The 13,328-nt window shown below is 50.1% G+C and overlaps 1 protein-coding gene across 2 annotated transcripts in view; it reads right to left on the bottom strand.

Annotated features, from left to right (window-relative positions):
* Positions 1–3,103: 3,103 nt before the first annotated feature.
* znf385a (zinc finger protein 385A) overlaps positions 3,104–13,328 on the bottom strand; it is a 53,307-nt gene continuing 43,082 nt past the window's right edge. For both annotated transcript variants that reach the window (XM_086042329.1, XM_086042337.1), the window contains 4 exons: positions 8,092–8,403; positions 4,678–4,862; positions 4,073–4,165; positions 3,104–3,938 (listed from right to left, as the gene is read on the bottom strand). In XM_086042329.1, the coding sequence (XP_085898455.1) occupies positions 3,690–3,938; positions 4,073–4,165; positions 4,678–4,862; positions 8,092–8,403 (839 nt within the window). In that variant the 3' untranslated portion in view covers positions 3,104–3,689. The remainder of the gene's footprint in view (positions 3,939–4,072; positions 4,166–4,677; positions 4,863–8,091; positions 8,404–13,328) is intronic.

The raw sequence follows: 13,328 nt of genomic DNA, 5'->3' as shown, positions 1-13,328 counted from the left end.
CGCATGCATGGCCACATGGCTCAGCCATTTCTCGCGCACGCTGCGCCTTTTTAAATCTCGGCAGTGGCGTGTTTCAGGTGAGGGCCATTTCAAACTCAACGAAGAGAGGCCTTTTCCTGCAGAATCAAAGCTAGACGCTTAAATCCCACTCACGTAAACTCTCCCCTCGTTTGAGTAATGATTTATTGACATTTTCTTTCCTCCATCAGGGTTTCTCTTTATAGCAACAGCTTTTTCCATAAAGTGTATTTTTCATGTTTAAATGACATTTATAATGATTTACTCACATACACACATATTATTCAATTTCATCTTATTGCAATAAACAAGAGTAGCCAGAACGAGTCGGATATTGCTACAGTTCGTCATACAAAGTCTTTGTCCATCCCACAATGAAATTCAAAAATAACTTTATTGGCAAGACAAAGTTACATGGTTGCCTCCCTGTCTCTCTTTCTGCCCTTGCGGGAGAGACAGAGGGCAGAATAAGGCTAAGGCTAGTAGCCGAAACACAGCTAACATGAAACGCCTGCTCTGAAAATAAGAATCTAGAAAATAAGAATCTAATCTCTCTCTCTCTCTCTTTTTTTTTTTTTTCTTTCCATTTGTGAACAATGAATAAGAGTCATGACGATTGCTTCAAATGTCTTGTTTACAGGACGCTGGATCAAGTGATGGAACAAATGTGCAGATTTCTTTTTCCACTATTGCGTCAGGCCACTTTCAAACTCCAGTGAGGCGTTCGACGGAAGGAAGCGAGCAGGTGCCGGCGAGCGTGGCGTGACGACACACGCGGTCCAGTCTGCTGCGCACACCGCCAGCAAGGAGAGCGCGGACCCTGGAACGCTTCCTCACTGGCAGAAAGAACTGGGGGGTTTTTGGGGGGTTTTTTTTCCTCGCTTCGGCAACAAAGAGAGCACGACGGTGGAGGTGGACTTCTTGAAGTTGAGCAACGTCAAGCGTTTGACGCTCCGAAAATAACACGACTAAGGACAAAAGCGCTCTGCCAGCGCCGTGAGTCTCGACAGCTTTTGTCTCAAGACCTCTGGTGTTGTACCCTGTCCCCAAAGCGGAGATGACCCGAGCAAAACGACGACGACGACAGCAGCAAAAGGCCCTCGAATATGAGGGTTGACTCCCGAAAGCCAATTCCATCTTTGTTTTTTTGCCCTCTCTCCGTCCGGTTTAGGAAGCCTGGGGAGGGTCCACGATCCCGACGGAAGAACAGGTCTGTCTGCGTGCTCCCACTTTACAAGTATGACTCCAAGCAACGTGTTACGAAGCTAATAGGAAAAAAGGCTCATTGCATTGCGATAGTCATACAAAAAGGTGAGACGTTCCAACTCATTGCTCCCGAATGGAAGGGCAACAGTGTACACTTCCACACATACGGCGACGTTCATTGCGACATTGGGTCGACACTTCAGAACGCCTCCCCACTCTCTTTACAGGGCCTTAAATCTTTCTGGATTGTGTCATGGTGTTGTCTTTCTTCCTTATCGTTGCTCATATTCCTTCATTCCTTCATTCATTCCTTCATTCATTCCTTCATTCATTCCTTCATTCATTCCTTCATTCATTCATTCATTCATTCATTCATGGGATGGGATGAAGTCCAAGCAAACGGTGCAAACTGAGCAAAGTGCTCACCAGTCTTTGCGGAGGAAAGCAAATCGTGGTGCATTTCATGGCTTTCACTTTCTGGAAGGAAACGAGTGACTGGGTCGCATTTGACCTCGCTGTGGTTGCAGCTCAACTGTCACTCCGACTCAAGAGCATTGCGCTCCTCATCTATTTGGCTCTCATCTAGTCTCGCCGACTGTGATTTTCAATATTAAATGCGTCGGCTGTTGTATAGGAAAAGGGAGGTGAGGCTGGGAGAAAGGCGCAGCGTTGTTGGGGGGCAGCGCGGTTCAGATTGACTTTGCAGGAGGGAAGGGTACACAACTCGGTCGCGAGCACCAGGGCCCGAGCTCGCCGCCCACCCTGTGGAGACGTGTCTCGATTAGACGTCTCTCTTCTTGAGAGCACTTTGTGAGCTCTTGGTGAAAATACAGCAGTGACAGTGCAGCAGAACCCCCAAAGTCAAACGTGGCGAAACTAAAGGAGAAAAAGCCTCCAAATGCAAAACATCATTGTGCGCATGACACGCGATGCCAGCCATCTTGCTAAAGAGCCGCCCAGTTTGTGTTTCAATTGTTTGGATGAGCACCAGTGACAGAAGAGTACTCATAGGAACAGAAATGAGACAAATTGCGTCCGGGAACTGTGCGCAATGGAAGCAACGCCATTCATGTTCATAGCAGTTGAAGTGCGCGCACGCATTTTTAATTGGCCAAGCGGGTGCTCACGTAACTGGCGCGTAACTGAAAGTATAATGGCCTCAACAGGCTTGAGCCTGTCTGCAAATGGCACTTTTCCAACGAAGCAGCAGCCCCTGCATGTTGCTTGCAGATTCTCTTCCGCCAGTACTAAAAAGCGCCAGTAGGTGGCAGTATACGGGCGCCTTCCAATTCCCTCTTCATTCCTGGCCGTCGAGCAGAAAACGATTAGGATTTGTACTCTATTCTAGCTTGATTACAATGCGGCTACCTTCTCTTCACACTTGTAGGGCAGTAAGGAATGTTCAATTGCAACTTTAATCACCTGCGCAGTTAATCAAGGTTTTTTTTATCAACACAGACGCCACTCGCCAAACGTTAGTTGTGGTTAGGGTCAAATTTCGGAACGATCCTAGAATGCACACTGTCCTCAGATCACTACCTTTTGTGAGTAGTGAATGTGTGTTTTGGTTTTTTTCTTTCTTTCTTCTTTTTTTTTTTTTTTTAATAATGTGAACAATTTGGAAGTCACCCTATACCGACTCTGTTCCAATTTGGAGGTTCCACTGCGCGTCCCTCCCAAACTGCTCGGGTTTCTTCTTTGTGAGGTCGGCCCTGTGGAAATGTTTTTGTTGGCGCAATCTATTTTGGAAATACAAAGTGTCCAAAGTCAACCTGTTCAACAAGCTGCGCTAAGACCTTTCTCACTTGAGCTTGTCAGTGTATCGCAAGGGAAGGGAGTACCCCTAACCCCCCCCCCCCCCCGCCCCCCCCCCCCCCACCTGCCTGTCAGCAGTCATGACCTTTGATCTCGTTGCTGCTCCAAAAGGAAGACGTGTGCATTGTTACTACGGCCACCCTAACACTCGATGTGGCGCACACAAAAAGGTGGACTAATTCAGCAAAGCTACCAACAAAACAAGATTGTTTTTTTGGAAGTATAGCACAGGATGAGAAGAGCACATTTTGACAGCAGGGACGCAAGGTGGTTCAGCGACACGCACGCGTTTTGGGCGGCGCAGCGGCTGCTGTTTCTTTTGCAGCTTTTCGGGCCGACTGGGCCGCAGCGCAAGGAAGCCAAGGAGGGCGACCGGGATGGACGGACGGACAAGGCAGCTCAATGCAGAATGAACAATGACGCGGCTCCTCTGGGCCCATTCCGTCCGCAGCCCGCGCTCAGAATCTGTCCCAGAAATGGACGAAGGGTTTCAGGTAAAGGGAAATACGAGAGACTGCTCCTCCTCCCTCACGTTTTTCTTTTCTCCGCCGCACATATTTAAATAGGTTCGGATGCGTCGCTGTCTGCGGGTCATGTTGGTGTCTTCACAGTGGCCCATCCCGACCGGGCCCAAGTCGGCGGGTGAGGGGTCAGTAAGGGGAGAAGAGGATGGGCCCGTGGGTGGTGCGGATGGGCCCCGGGGCCGGTCTCAAGATGGCGTGGCTGAGGGGCGGTCCTTGCAGCAGGTGGTGATGCGGGTGCGGCGCCGGAGCCGCCGGGCGCAGAGCCAGCGGGTTGGCGGAAGCGGCCGCCGCCATGGCCGCCGCCACGGCTAAGGGGCTGGGGAGCAGGCCGGCCCCCAAGGCTTTGGCGAGGCCCTTGGAGAACGTCAGAGAGGACTGAAGACCACAAGGGGCCACAGGAAGAGAGAGAAGAAGGATTAGTTCCGGACCGGGAACACGAAAGGCGCCTTTCGGGAGATGAGCCGCGACCTTGCGGACGAAGCGGAGACGAAGCAGACTCGAGCGCTTACCGTCAGATCGGCTCCCCTGTGCTTCTTGTGCCGACTGAGGAGGGGGTTGGGCTTGCCCGCCACGCCGTCCCGGTGCCTTCGACTTGATATGTGCTGAAACAAGTCAACGCGCGCCACAGAAAGACACAAATGACATGACGAAGAAGGAGACGATCAAGCGGCAGGGACTGGTTTGCAATTGCTCTCTCGGGGTTGTCCGGATTGGAGTGAGCCCTGCCTGCACTTTTTTCAAGATTCCAGCCTTCTTCCGGGCCGTTTTTGCTTGAATGAACTATTTGTTGAAGAATTCACTTGAGCAATTCTTGAAAACGAGGCTTCAAGGACACAAACAGTGGTCGAGCAAAACATGTAGACCGGCAATGTGACTCTACTCGCGGGCTTATTTGGCATATTTTCTTTATCCTCTGTGGAAATGTACTCTCACTGCAGTCGGCTGAGCTTTGTTGTTACCGTCTCCATGAACAGTAGACGCCGGCTACTCGTGGGGGACAGGCACCGGACTGCGCAAAATTGACGACCGTTGAAATGTGACTCCATATTGTCGGTGGGGTGACGGTGCGATTTTCATTTAAAAACATGAGCAGCGTGTAGCCTCGTCCACATACCTGTTTGAGTTGCAGTTCCGAATTGACCCGCACGTTGCAGATCTCACAGTGGAAGGTTCTTTCCTGAGTGTTGGGGTCCAGCGGGCCACCTCCCTGCTCCCCACCGGGCTTGGGACCCAGGCGCGGATATGCCTTGATGGGGCCCAGCCCACTCCGAGCCTCCAGGATAGTTTTGTGTTTGGTACCTGCACGCACACGCGTGTCATCAGTGCTACTAGTAAGCGCTTTGAAAATTGTCGCAAGTGGCCCGAATGGAGACCAACTTCTCCATTTCCCGTCTCTTGCTCGTAGTTGCGATCAAGGCAGAGTTGCAGCGAGAAAGCCAGATGCAAGCGTCGCGCTGAAGCTCTTCACTCGAGGACGCTTTTGTCATACAGCCGCATACGGCCCCCAAAGATGAACTGCACTTTATCGTTCATGTGCCATTCTCGTGACCGTTGCTGATTGACGTTTCATCGGGTGGGGTTCGTGCACACCCGGTGCCCCGCGTGTGCCCGCGGACGCGGCACGATTGCATTCCTTTGTCGGCCGAAAGGTCTTACGATTGCATCTCGCTACAGGCTTTGGAGTCTTGCGTTCGGCGCTGTGACGCAAAGCGATTACGGTGCTGCGGTTGGTGCTGTTTAGGAACGTATGCGCCGTAGTAGTGTGACCACAAGGTGTCAATCTAATTGCATAGAAAACCCCGGTCGTACAAAGTCAACTGATCCAGTGACCGCGAGGACGTCAAAAACCATGAGGGGCCTTCAATCCTCTTCCTTGAGGGCTGGCGTTCTCCCCGTTTGCCCTCTCTCCTCGCAGCAACGCACCTGATACAAATGAGCAAATCATCGGCAAGGTGGATGACAATCCTGTCCATTCGCAACAGGGAGCGATGGACGACGGGCAGGACGGCAGCCCTCGAGGGAACGGGACTGAAGTTCCCCGTTATAGACTCCGAGAATTTGTTTCTCAATACGTGATCCCCGTTTGAAGATAATCGTTACCGAGGCACAACTGTGGCATGCGGTTAGCTGGTTGGATAAGCCTTCGCCAGGAAAATGCATCTTCCCTTTGGAGGGTCCCTCGGCACGTTGGCTTTAGGGCGCCTTGTGGTTGACCTCGAGTGCACACGTCACACCGAGAAAGACAGGAGAGCGCGGACCCTGTGTCGAGTCTAGCCGCCCGAGGCCTGAAGCCGATCTCTTTTTGCTGATCGAATATGTCGTTATGTGTACGCATAAGAACGACGCTCCGCCAAGCAGCATCCGCTTTTCCAAGACGCTGATTTGATGGACAGCTGACGGACACGCCCACAGCGCGTGAGGTCAGAGAGAGGTTTCGATGCCTCGTTTGATAGAATTGCCACTTTTATTTCATTTCATTACAATTCAGCAGGGCACTCTTTTCCGCATGACATTTCTTTTCCCCCTTTAACGTTGGTCATGTTTGTGTCAAAGTCCCACATCAATAGCTTGCATCACCCCCCCCCCCCCCCCCAAATGCGATGCCCTCCTACCCTTGAAGGAAAGCCACTGGCTCAGACTCAACTCTCTCAAAGCCCTTTGAAGAGAGTTAAGGTTTCAGAATGATTTTGGGGGGGGGGGTCCGGGGATAGGGTTCTGGGCGCTAAGGGCGAGATGCGCGGAGGCCCCCCCCGAGGAGGACGACGGCTGCTTTCACTCAAGGCCAGGAATGCTCTCTTGGGGGTGTCCCTTCTCGCCTTTCTTCTATTTCGGTCAGAAAATGGATAGCGAAAGCGCATTTGTGGTCTGTGTAAGCTTGCCTCAGATGTGAACAGCAACACATTCAAACGCAGCCACCAGCACATTTGTGTCAATACAAATGTCGGCGATGTGTTTGGCCAAACATTTGACAGGATTGCGCACGTACACTTTCTTTCTTTGCCGTCGCTCGTCCATTCTCTCCTGCGCACTCGCTCTGCGGCGGCGGCGCCGCACGTGTCTTTATTTTTAGACCCTGCAAACATGCAGCGTTTTGTTTTGGGGAATGAGCGCCGGTCATCGATTCCAGAACATTCCAACTCATTTGGAGGGGGCGGGACTTGATGATCTGCTATCGCTTTTTGGAGCAGCGCTCCTTTATGCACTTGGATTCGCACGTGCTGGCAGACACGGGCCATTGGAATCGATTGTTTCATCCCAATGTCTGTATTTGTAGGCCCCAGCGGCAAGTATTTAGTGTGTCACTGGCCTTTTATTTGTTGCGTACGTCGTCATGGGATGAACTTCTAATCCAGGACAAACCAAAACAACTGAGCCACAAATTGCACAGAAGAACTGGAAAGATGAAGAGACCTGCCTCTCCACAACCCGAATGAAATCGAAGCCTGATTAATGCCGAACAAAAGTGGTGGCCCCTTACTTTTACTTACACACACACCGTCAACACGTGTGAACGCGAAGGATAAACACGAGCACGCGAGTGCGCGCGCTGCCTCGTACTAATGGGCAGAGTCGACAGATACAAAGTGTTCCCTCCGAAGGGGGGAAAAAAGGAGAAGGATTCAAACCGGCAGACGCCGAGTGAGAAAGTGAGGTTTTGCTGCAGCGACACAAGCTTTGTGTTTTCCTTCCCTGCACCCAAATCAACACGTTGAGTGCAAGCGTTTGGAGCCGAGGGCCTCGGGCTACGGACGGCGGGCCGCGTGTAGCCGAGGACGAGAGAAAACACGCTTGCTCGCGTTTGGCAATTTTTGGGGACTCAAGGCGCCCATTGAAACAAGAGCTCAAGGCACACCGGCAAATAAAACTGTCACGGAAAGAATACGCAAATATTGATGATCTTGTCCGACTTTATTCACAAATTGACTTAGTCGTTGTGAAATGTTGAACTCAACATGAAGTTGATATATTTGCCGGGAGCCGTGACAGGTGGCGACACGTCGACCGCACTTTGGAAGAGCATTTCGTTGTTGGGCCTTCCAATATATGTCACTAACAAAAAGCAAAAAATATTACTTTTTGAACGAATGATACTGAAAAAAATATATTCGATTTAATTTCGAAAAGGGGTTGCACGAAATGCAATCATCTGGATCCAGACACATCTTTTAAGTTGACTAAACACCTACTTAAAAAGCTGTTTCCATTCGAGCAACCACTTGACGGAATACAATTGAGTCAATCCGAGCGACCTTTTTTCAGCGTAGGTGAAATGAGATCATTTCCGAGAGCCCCCAGACATCCCCCCACTGCGGTGCCACACAAGCCTGGTTGGGACTCTTTGGTCAAGCACGTGTGAAGAGGTAACGTGGGATGTTGGAAGATCCTCAGCTCTTAGTTAGACTGCTCGGCGGCCCTTCTTGGACCAGGTCATCCTCCGGTTCTGACCATTGGCGCAATCGGGTTGAACGCGTGGTCCTGATTGCATTTCGAGACTTTTGCAGGAGTGCTTATTGGATACAAGACCCACCTTTGTTGTGAGCCTCCAGTTGTGACAAGGAATTGACAGCCACCTTGCACAAGGAGCAGTAGAGCAGCTTCTTTGCCTTGTCCTCCTCCGTCTCCGTCTCCGGTCCGCCGGGGGCCGCTGACAACGGGGGCGGCTCTGCGTTGGGGATGCTGCCGCCGCTGCCGCCGCCGCCTGGCGAGGAGGAACAGGTGGAGCTGGTGGCGGGGGCGGGGCGTACGGAGGCTGGGTCTTCGGGTGGGCCGGGTGGGCAGCTCTGAGGGGGAAGAGGTCCCGTGGCGAGCGGGGGCCCGTTTGACACTGGCCGCGTTTCATCTGCAGCGAAAGGAGTCGGGGGGGGGGAGGGCACACGAAATACAGTGGTGAGACTGAGAAAGGACAACATTCAAGTGTTTGACTTTGGGATGAGGGCGTTTAAATGTGGCGAAGTAAAACCACAGCGCAAACCCGACCGAGTCAAGCACTTGCAGGTGCAAGTCAAATGGTTTTCATTTGCGAGCGCGCATGCCAAAAGTGATGAAAAACTCTTTCTGTCCATTGCAATTTGACATGAAAGGGATGAGGGCGCACATTTCCGGCAGTCAGGGGGATGGCTCGAAGATGTTTGCTCGACTCGATTGTTTATTTGGGGCGGGACGCCGACGGTGCGGCTGGTCCACTTTGGTGGTTTCCCACGCAGCTGTTACTTTTGGCCGTGATGACGCTCAGTCATGGCGCACACTTTGTCACCGGCTAAGGCAGGAATTACAAAGAAAGCGTCATGAAATGCGACATCCGTTGAGCCCCCCCCCACTGCACTTCACATTTCTTGTTTGTTTTTTTCTAGGCTTCTTTCCTATTCTTTGGATGTTTGTGAACCTGTTAACACGGATAAGCGCGCACTCACACGTGTTTTGGATCAGCCTACGCTATCCCTGTGGTATTCACCCTGGGTGTTGTCTGAATAAGACGCCCTAAATTTGGGTGGGTTACTCCCCTCCACCCCCAACGAGGAGGGCGCATTAGGCCTGCCTCGAAATTCCCCTGCGTGTGGAGCCAACTTCAGCGCCCCACCAGATGATGGCATTAAAAAGCTATGATGCGATATTTGTGGTAAGAAAGCAAACGCTGCTTTCAAGCACTCAACGGCCTTTTAAAGATTGCCGCATCATGACAGGCCAGAGAGCGCTCGCATATTTCTGTTCCATGAGATCATTTTGGAGTTATGCAAAAGCAAATTACATCCACACTTTGATTACATCACATCTGATGAACATGCCATCGTGAAAGCTTTCCATTCCGGCGCCTTCCGAAATGGCAATCTTCTCTTTTCCGCGCAGGTTTGGAGGTTTCCAGCTGCAGGGTGGCGTCAAACAGATGTTCTTTCTCACTCTGTTTTGGTCGAAATTGAGCCCTCTCACTCGTCCCGTGCTGTGAGCCAATCTTTGACGGTCTTTACATGGCAAGTAGGAGCGGGCCGCTCGCAAAGCTCCGCAGCGGTTGGGACGCGAGTCCATGACGCCGGAGGCTAGGCTGCATTCGAATCTAAATTGAGTTCCGTACGCATTGCGCACGCACACCCCCAAATTCTGAATCCATAACATGCGCTTTGAACCCACGTTGGGAGGACTATCGATAAAGGCTGCACGGACCAGCGATAAAGGCTGCACGGACCAGCGCCATGCCAAAGCTTCACATCTGGTCAAGCTCAAAGCACAGCTGAACGCCTCCTCGCCTCGAAAGCGGGTCATCCGCAGGCCAAACTGCACACACGCACAAGTCCTTTTTGGTCACTCTCATTGGCTTTGCGGTGGATTATCTCAAGACTTGCTAGAATTAGCCCATGTTTGCTTCAAGTGCAAAGTTGAGCGCACGTTCTCCACGCAGCACCGATAGCGCCAAATTCAAGGGTGACCTTCCTTCCTCAACTCCCAAAATATTCACCAAGGGGGGTGAGTGTGGAGTCAACAAAGAGCGTTAACTCAGCCCAGATGCTTTGTAGGAGTCCGCTGTGTCTGCTGACTTAATCCATGTCAGGAAATTACAATGACGTCTCGTATGCTGTTGGTTTGTTGGTCAAGTTGTGGCGTTTTTAAGACAGCCTTTTGGAGGAATGTCTGTTGTCTGCAGAGAGTAAAAAAAACTGAGCCGGATGCCTCAAATGTAACATGATCTGTCACGGCTTCTTGGAAATGCCATAACATTGGGATTATCCAATGACGTTGCGTGCGGAAGGCCCGACCGCCAGCGCAAACACTCGCGTTCGGCACTGAACGCAGAAAGACAAAGTGTAGAAAAACGAAAAGAAATGTTCTGCTTCAGTATGTCGCACTGTAACATGTTCAAGTCAAGGGAAAATAAAGGTCATCTAATTTGATGGCACGGATCAGAACGATGTTAACCTTGCCAAATTTGAAGGAATAGAAAAATCTCTGACAATGAGGCTTCCTAATTCAGGACACATTAAGCCATTCTCCCCGCTTTCAAACACTGTGGGAGTGTGCGACAAGATATCCCAGGGGTTAGTCGCAGGGCTCGCCACGGCGCCACGAGAGCCACTAGCCACCAGCTCGCTTGCAAGCTAACGGCGGGGAGGGAGGGAGGTAGGGGGCGCCGCTCGGAGGGCGATCGAGCGACGCGCTCACCCGCTTCCTTGCACCTAACACAGCGACGGCGAAGGCAACGCTAACCGTTTATTTCAACACGGTGACACGCCGCATGACTTCCTGATAATGATATATCCCAGAATGCTTTGCAGTCCAACATTTGCTGTAGCGCTAACACCTGGGAATTTCCATCAGGACAACGAGCTGTTCTAGAAATTGTGGCCGTTTTTTGGACGGAGGCTTGGTTAGCTCGCCAACTGCACACTTTTGATGTAGAAATGGCTCAAGTTCTTACAACTAAGTGTCTTGCAATTGTGCTGGATAACCGCTGAGGGAATGAAGGCGCTGAGTTCTTGTCTGGTGGGGAGGGGGCGAGGACGCATGCCCGACTCCAAAGCGCATAACATGGTGATGTTTTAGCCCCAGCCCAAACCCCCCCCCCCCCAGGAAAAATGAAATTGTGAAAATATTTAACGTTATATCTCCACAATTCTGCAACACATAGTTCTCAGTCTTTGCACGTCCTTTTAGCGATTTGAAATGTGTTTGCCGTGCAAACGTATTGTCGCGATGAACTCCCCCACAGTCGGTTACTGTGACAAACTCTTTGTAACGTGACACTCCCTTGATGTGTACAAAGGTCGCCATCAGGAGCACATACCTTGTTACCTTATCTGTCTGAGCTCGCTAGCGGCCAGGATATTACAGATCACTTAATTGTTTCTGACGGGTGAGCTCTGAAACTCAATGCTCAACTTGAGAGAGCCGGTCCCCATCCAAAATGCAAGCAGGCGCTCTTCACCCTGTCAGCGCTGCGGGCAAAGTCCGACGCGGTCATGCAAACGCGGGCATTTCATACAACAGGCATATTTGTCATCTTTCCGCAGATTCCTAACAAATTGCGTGTATACAATAAGAAAGAAAAAAAGAAAAAAAGTGTCCTGTGACGGTTTTACCCCAACGACCGCTAGAATGGAAACCGTATCAACCTTGTGGAACTTGATACTCTCCAGCCAGGCCGTAGTCATGCGACCCAAGCTCTCACATGAAAGTCATCTGTTTAATTGACCTTGAGTGTGTGCGCGTGTGCGTCCATGTGTGTGCATGGAGCAAAGGATGCAACAATAACAAGGGCCAACATCAGCGTGGGGGTATTAGAGAGCAGCAGGGGGAAGAAGGTGAAGTTGAGTTTGTCTTTGTTCAAGTTAACAGCTGCCTCTCGTCAGCCACAGAGTCAAATCCTCAGCTCAGCGCACCAAATCCCTCAAAGCAAAGCGTCTTCTCACCACAAGGCCTACTGGCATAGGTCAACTGCGTGCAAAAACCAGCCCATCAATCTCCTCTTTTCTCCCGTAGAAGTGTCTCGTTGCCATCACTGCTGCGTGTACTGTACACATGGAATACAATAGTTGCTGGTTATGACTCCAGTCTATGAGAAATGTATAACAGGACCTCTGGCGTATTCTTTTACTCCGACCACATCGTACTCTGAAACAAATTTGGTGCGTTGAATGTACTCAATTTGATATCGTCAAGCTGCTGCACAAAATACAATCATCCGGATCCAGATACATTTTTTAAATGACTTAGGTAGTCTATAAATCTACTTAAAAAATGCCATCTGGATCCAAATGTTTGGATTTTCTGCCGACGTGACAAAATAACATTGAGAAAATTCAACACAGCATTTTTTTGGGGATGTAGCGAGCAACAGTCTCAGCAATCGGCAGCAAGCGCCCCGACAACAATGAGGCAGTAAATGGCAATGAATAAGCTTTATTGAACTTCCAACAGCCGGTTTGCAACAGACTTGACGTGAATGACACCCCTTCATGAAGAACACGAGTCAACATGAACAACAAGTCCATTACACAAATCAAACAAATGTGGCCTGACTGGGCAGAACCAATTTGAGGTTAGTAACCAAACACATTTTGGAAAGTCACCACAATCCGTCGTCTCTCATGATTTGTCTTTTTGCTGACTTTTATTGGATTCGATTTAGTTTTATTTCATGGTTTGTCTTTTTCTTGGTTTGTCTTGCTCGTTTAAGTTTTGTGTTTCCGCCTGTTTTTGTCCCTTGGGTCTCCCAATCAGCTCCCTCCAGCCACTCGCCTTGTCCAGGTGTTCCCCGTTGTCTCGTCAGTTTGCTTGTATTTCCTTCCCTTCCTTTCACTCTCTGTCAGCTCATTGTTGCTTTCAGTTATCAGGGAACCTTTTGTCATGCTTCTTGTTGTGGTACTTTTGTTTCTTTGGCTTTTTGATTTGTTGATTCTTTGTTGAGTCTGAGTCTCAGAAAAGGTCACAAATGCCAGCAAGTTACTTGATATAACACTACCAAACGTTAAACCAATTGACAAAGACAGTCTGGTGAGAAAGATAAATGAGTTATAACGTTGTGACTATACGCGGCTGATTTTGCACTACCCACAAAGAATTCTCTTTTGTACCGTAATTCAGCAACCGTAGGAATCAACCAGATCTATTTTCACGGCATAAATATGTTGTTATTTGCAGGCATAAGGGAGGTGCTTGACGAAGTAGCATCCATTTTGCAAGGTGGCAAAAGAGGCATTTGATTGACATCCGTCAGCTGAATCTGAATCGTGTTTTTTTTTTTTTTTCATCATTCAAATTTGGCAGGGTGAACAACCT

Source organism: Filicampus tigris, chromosome 1 (genome assembly GCF_054856515.1).
Source record: "Filicampus tigris isolate MCC_2025a chromosome 1, RoL_Ftig_1.0, whole genome shotgun sequence".
Classification (NCBI taxonomy): Eukaryota; Metazoa; Chordata; class Actinopteri; order Syngnathiformes; family Syngnathidae; genus Filicampus; species Filicampus tigris.
This window is presented reverse-complemented; position numbering and strand designations above follow the sequence as displayed.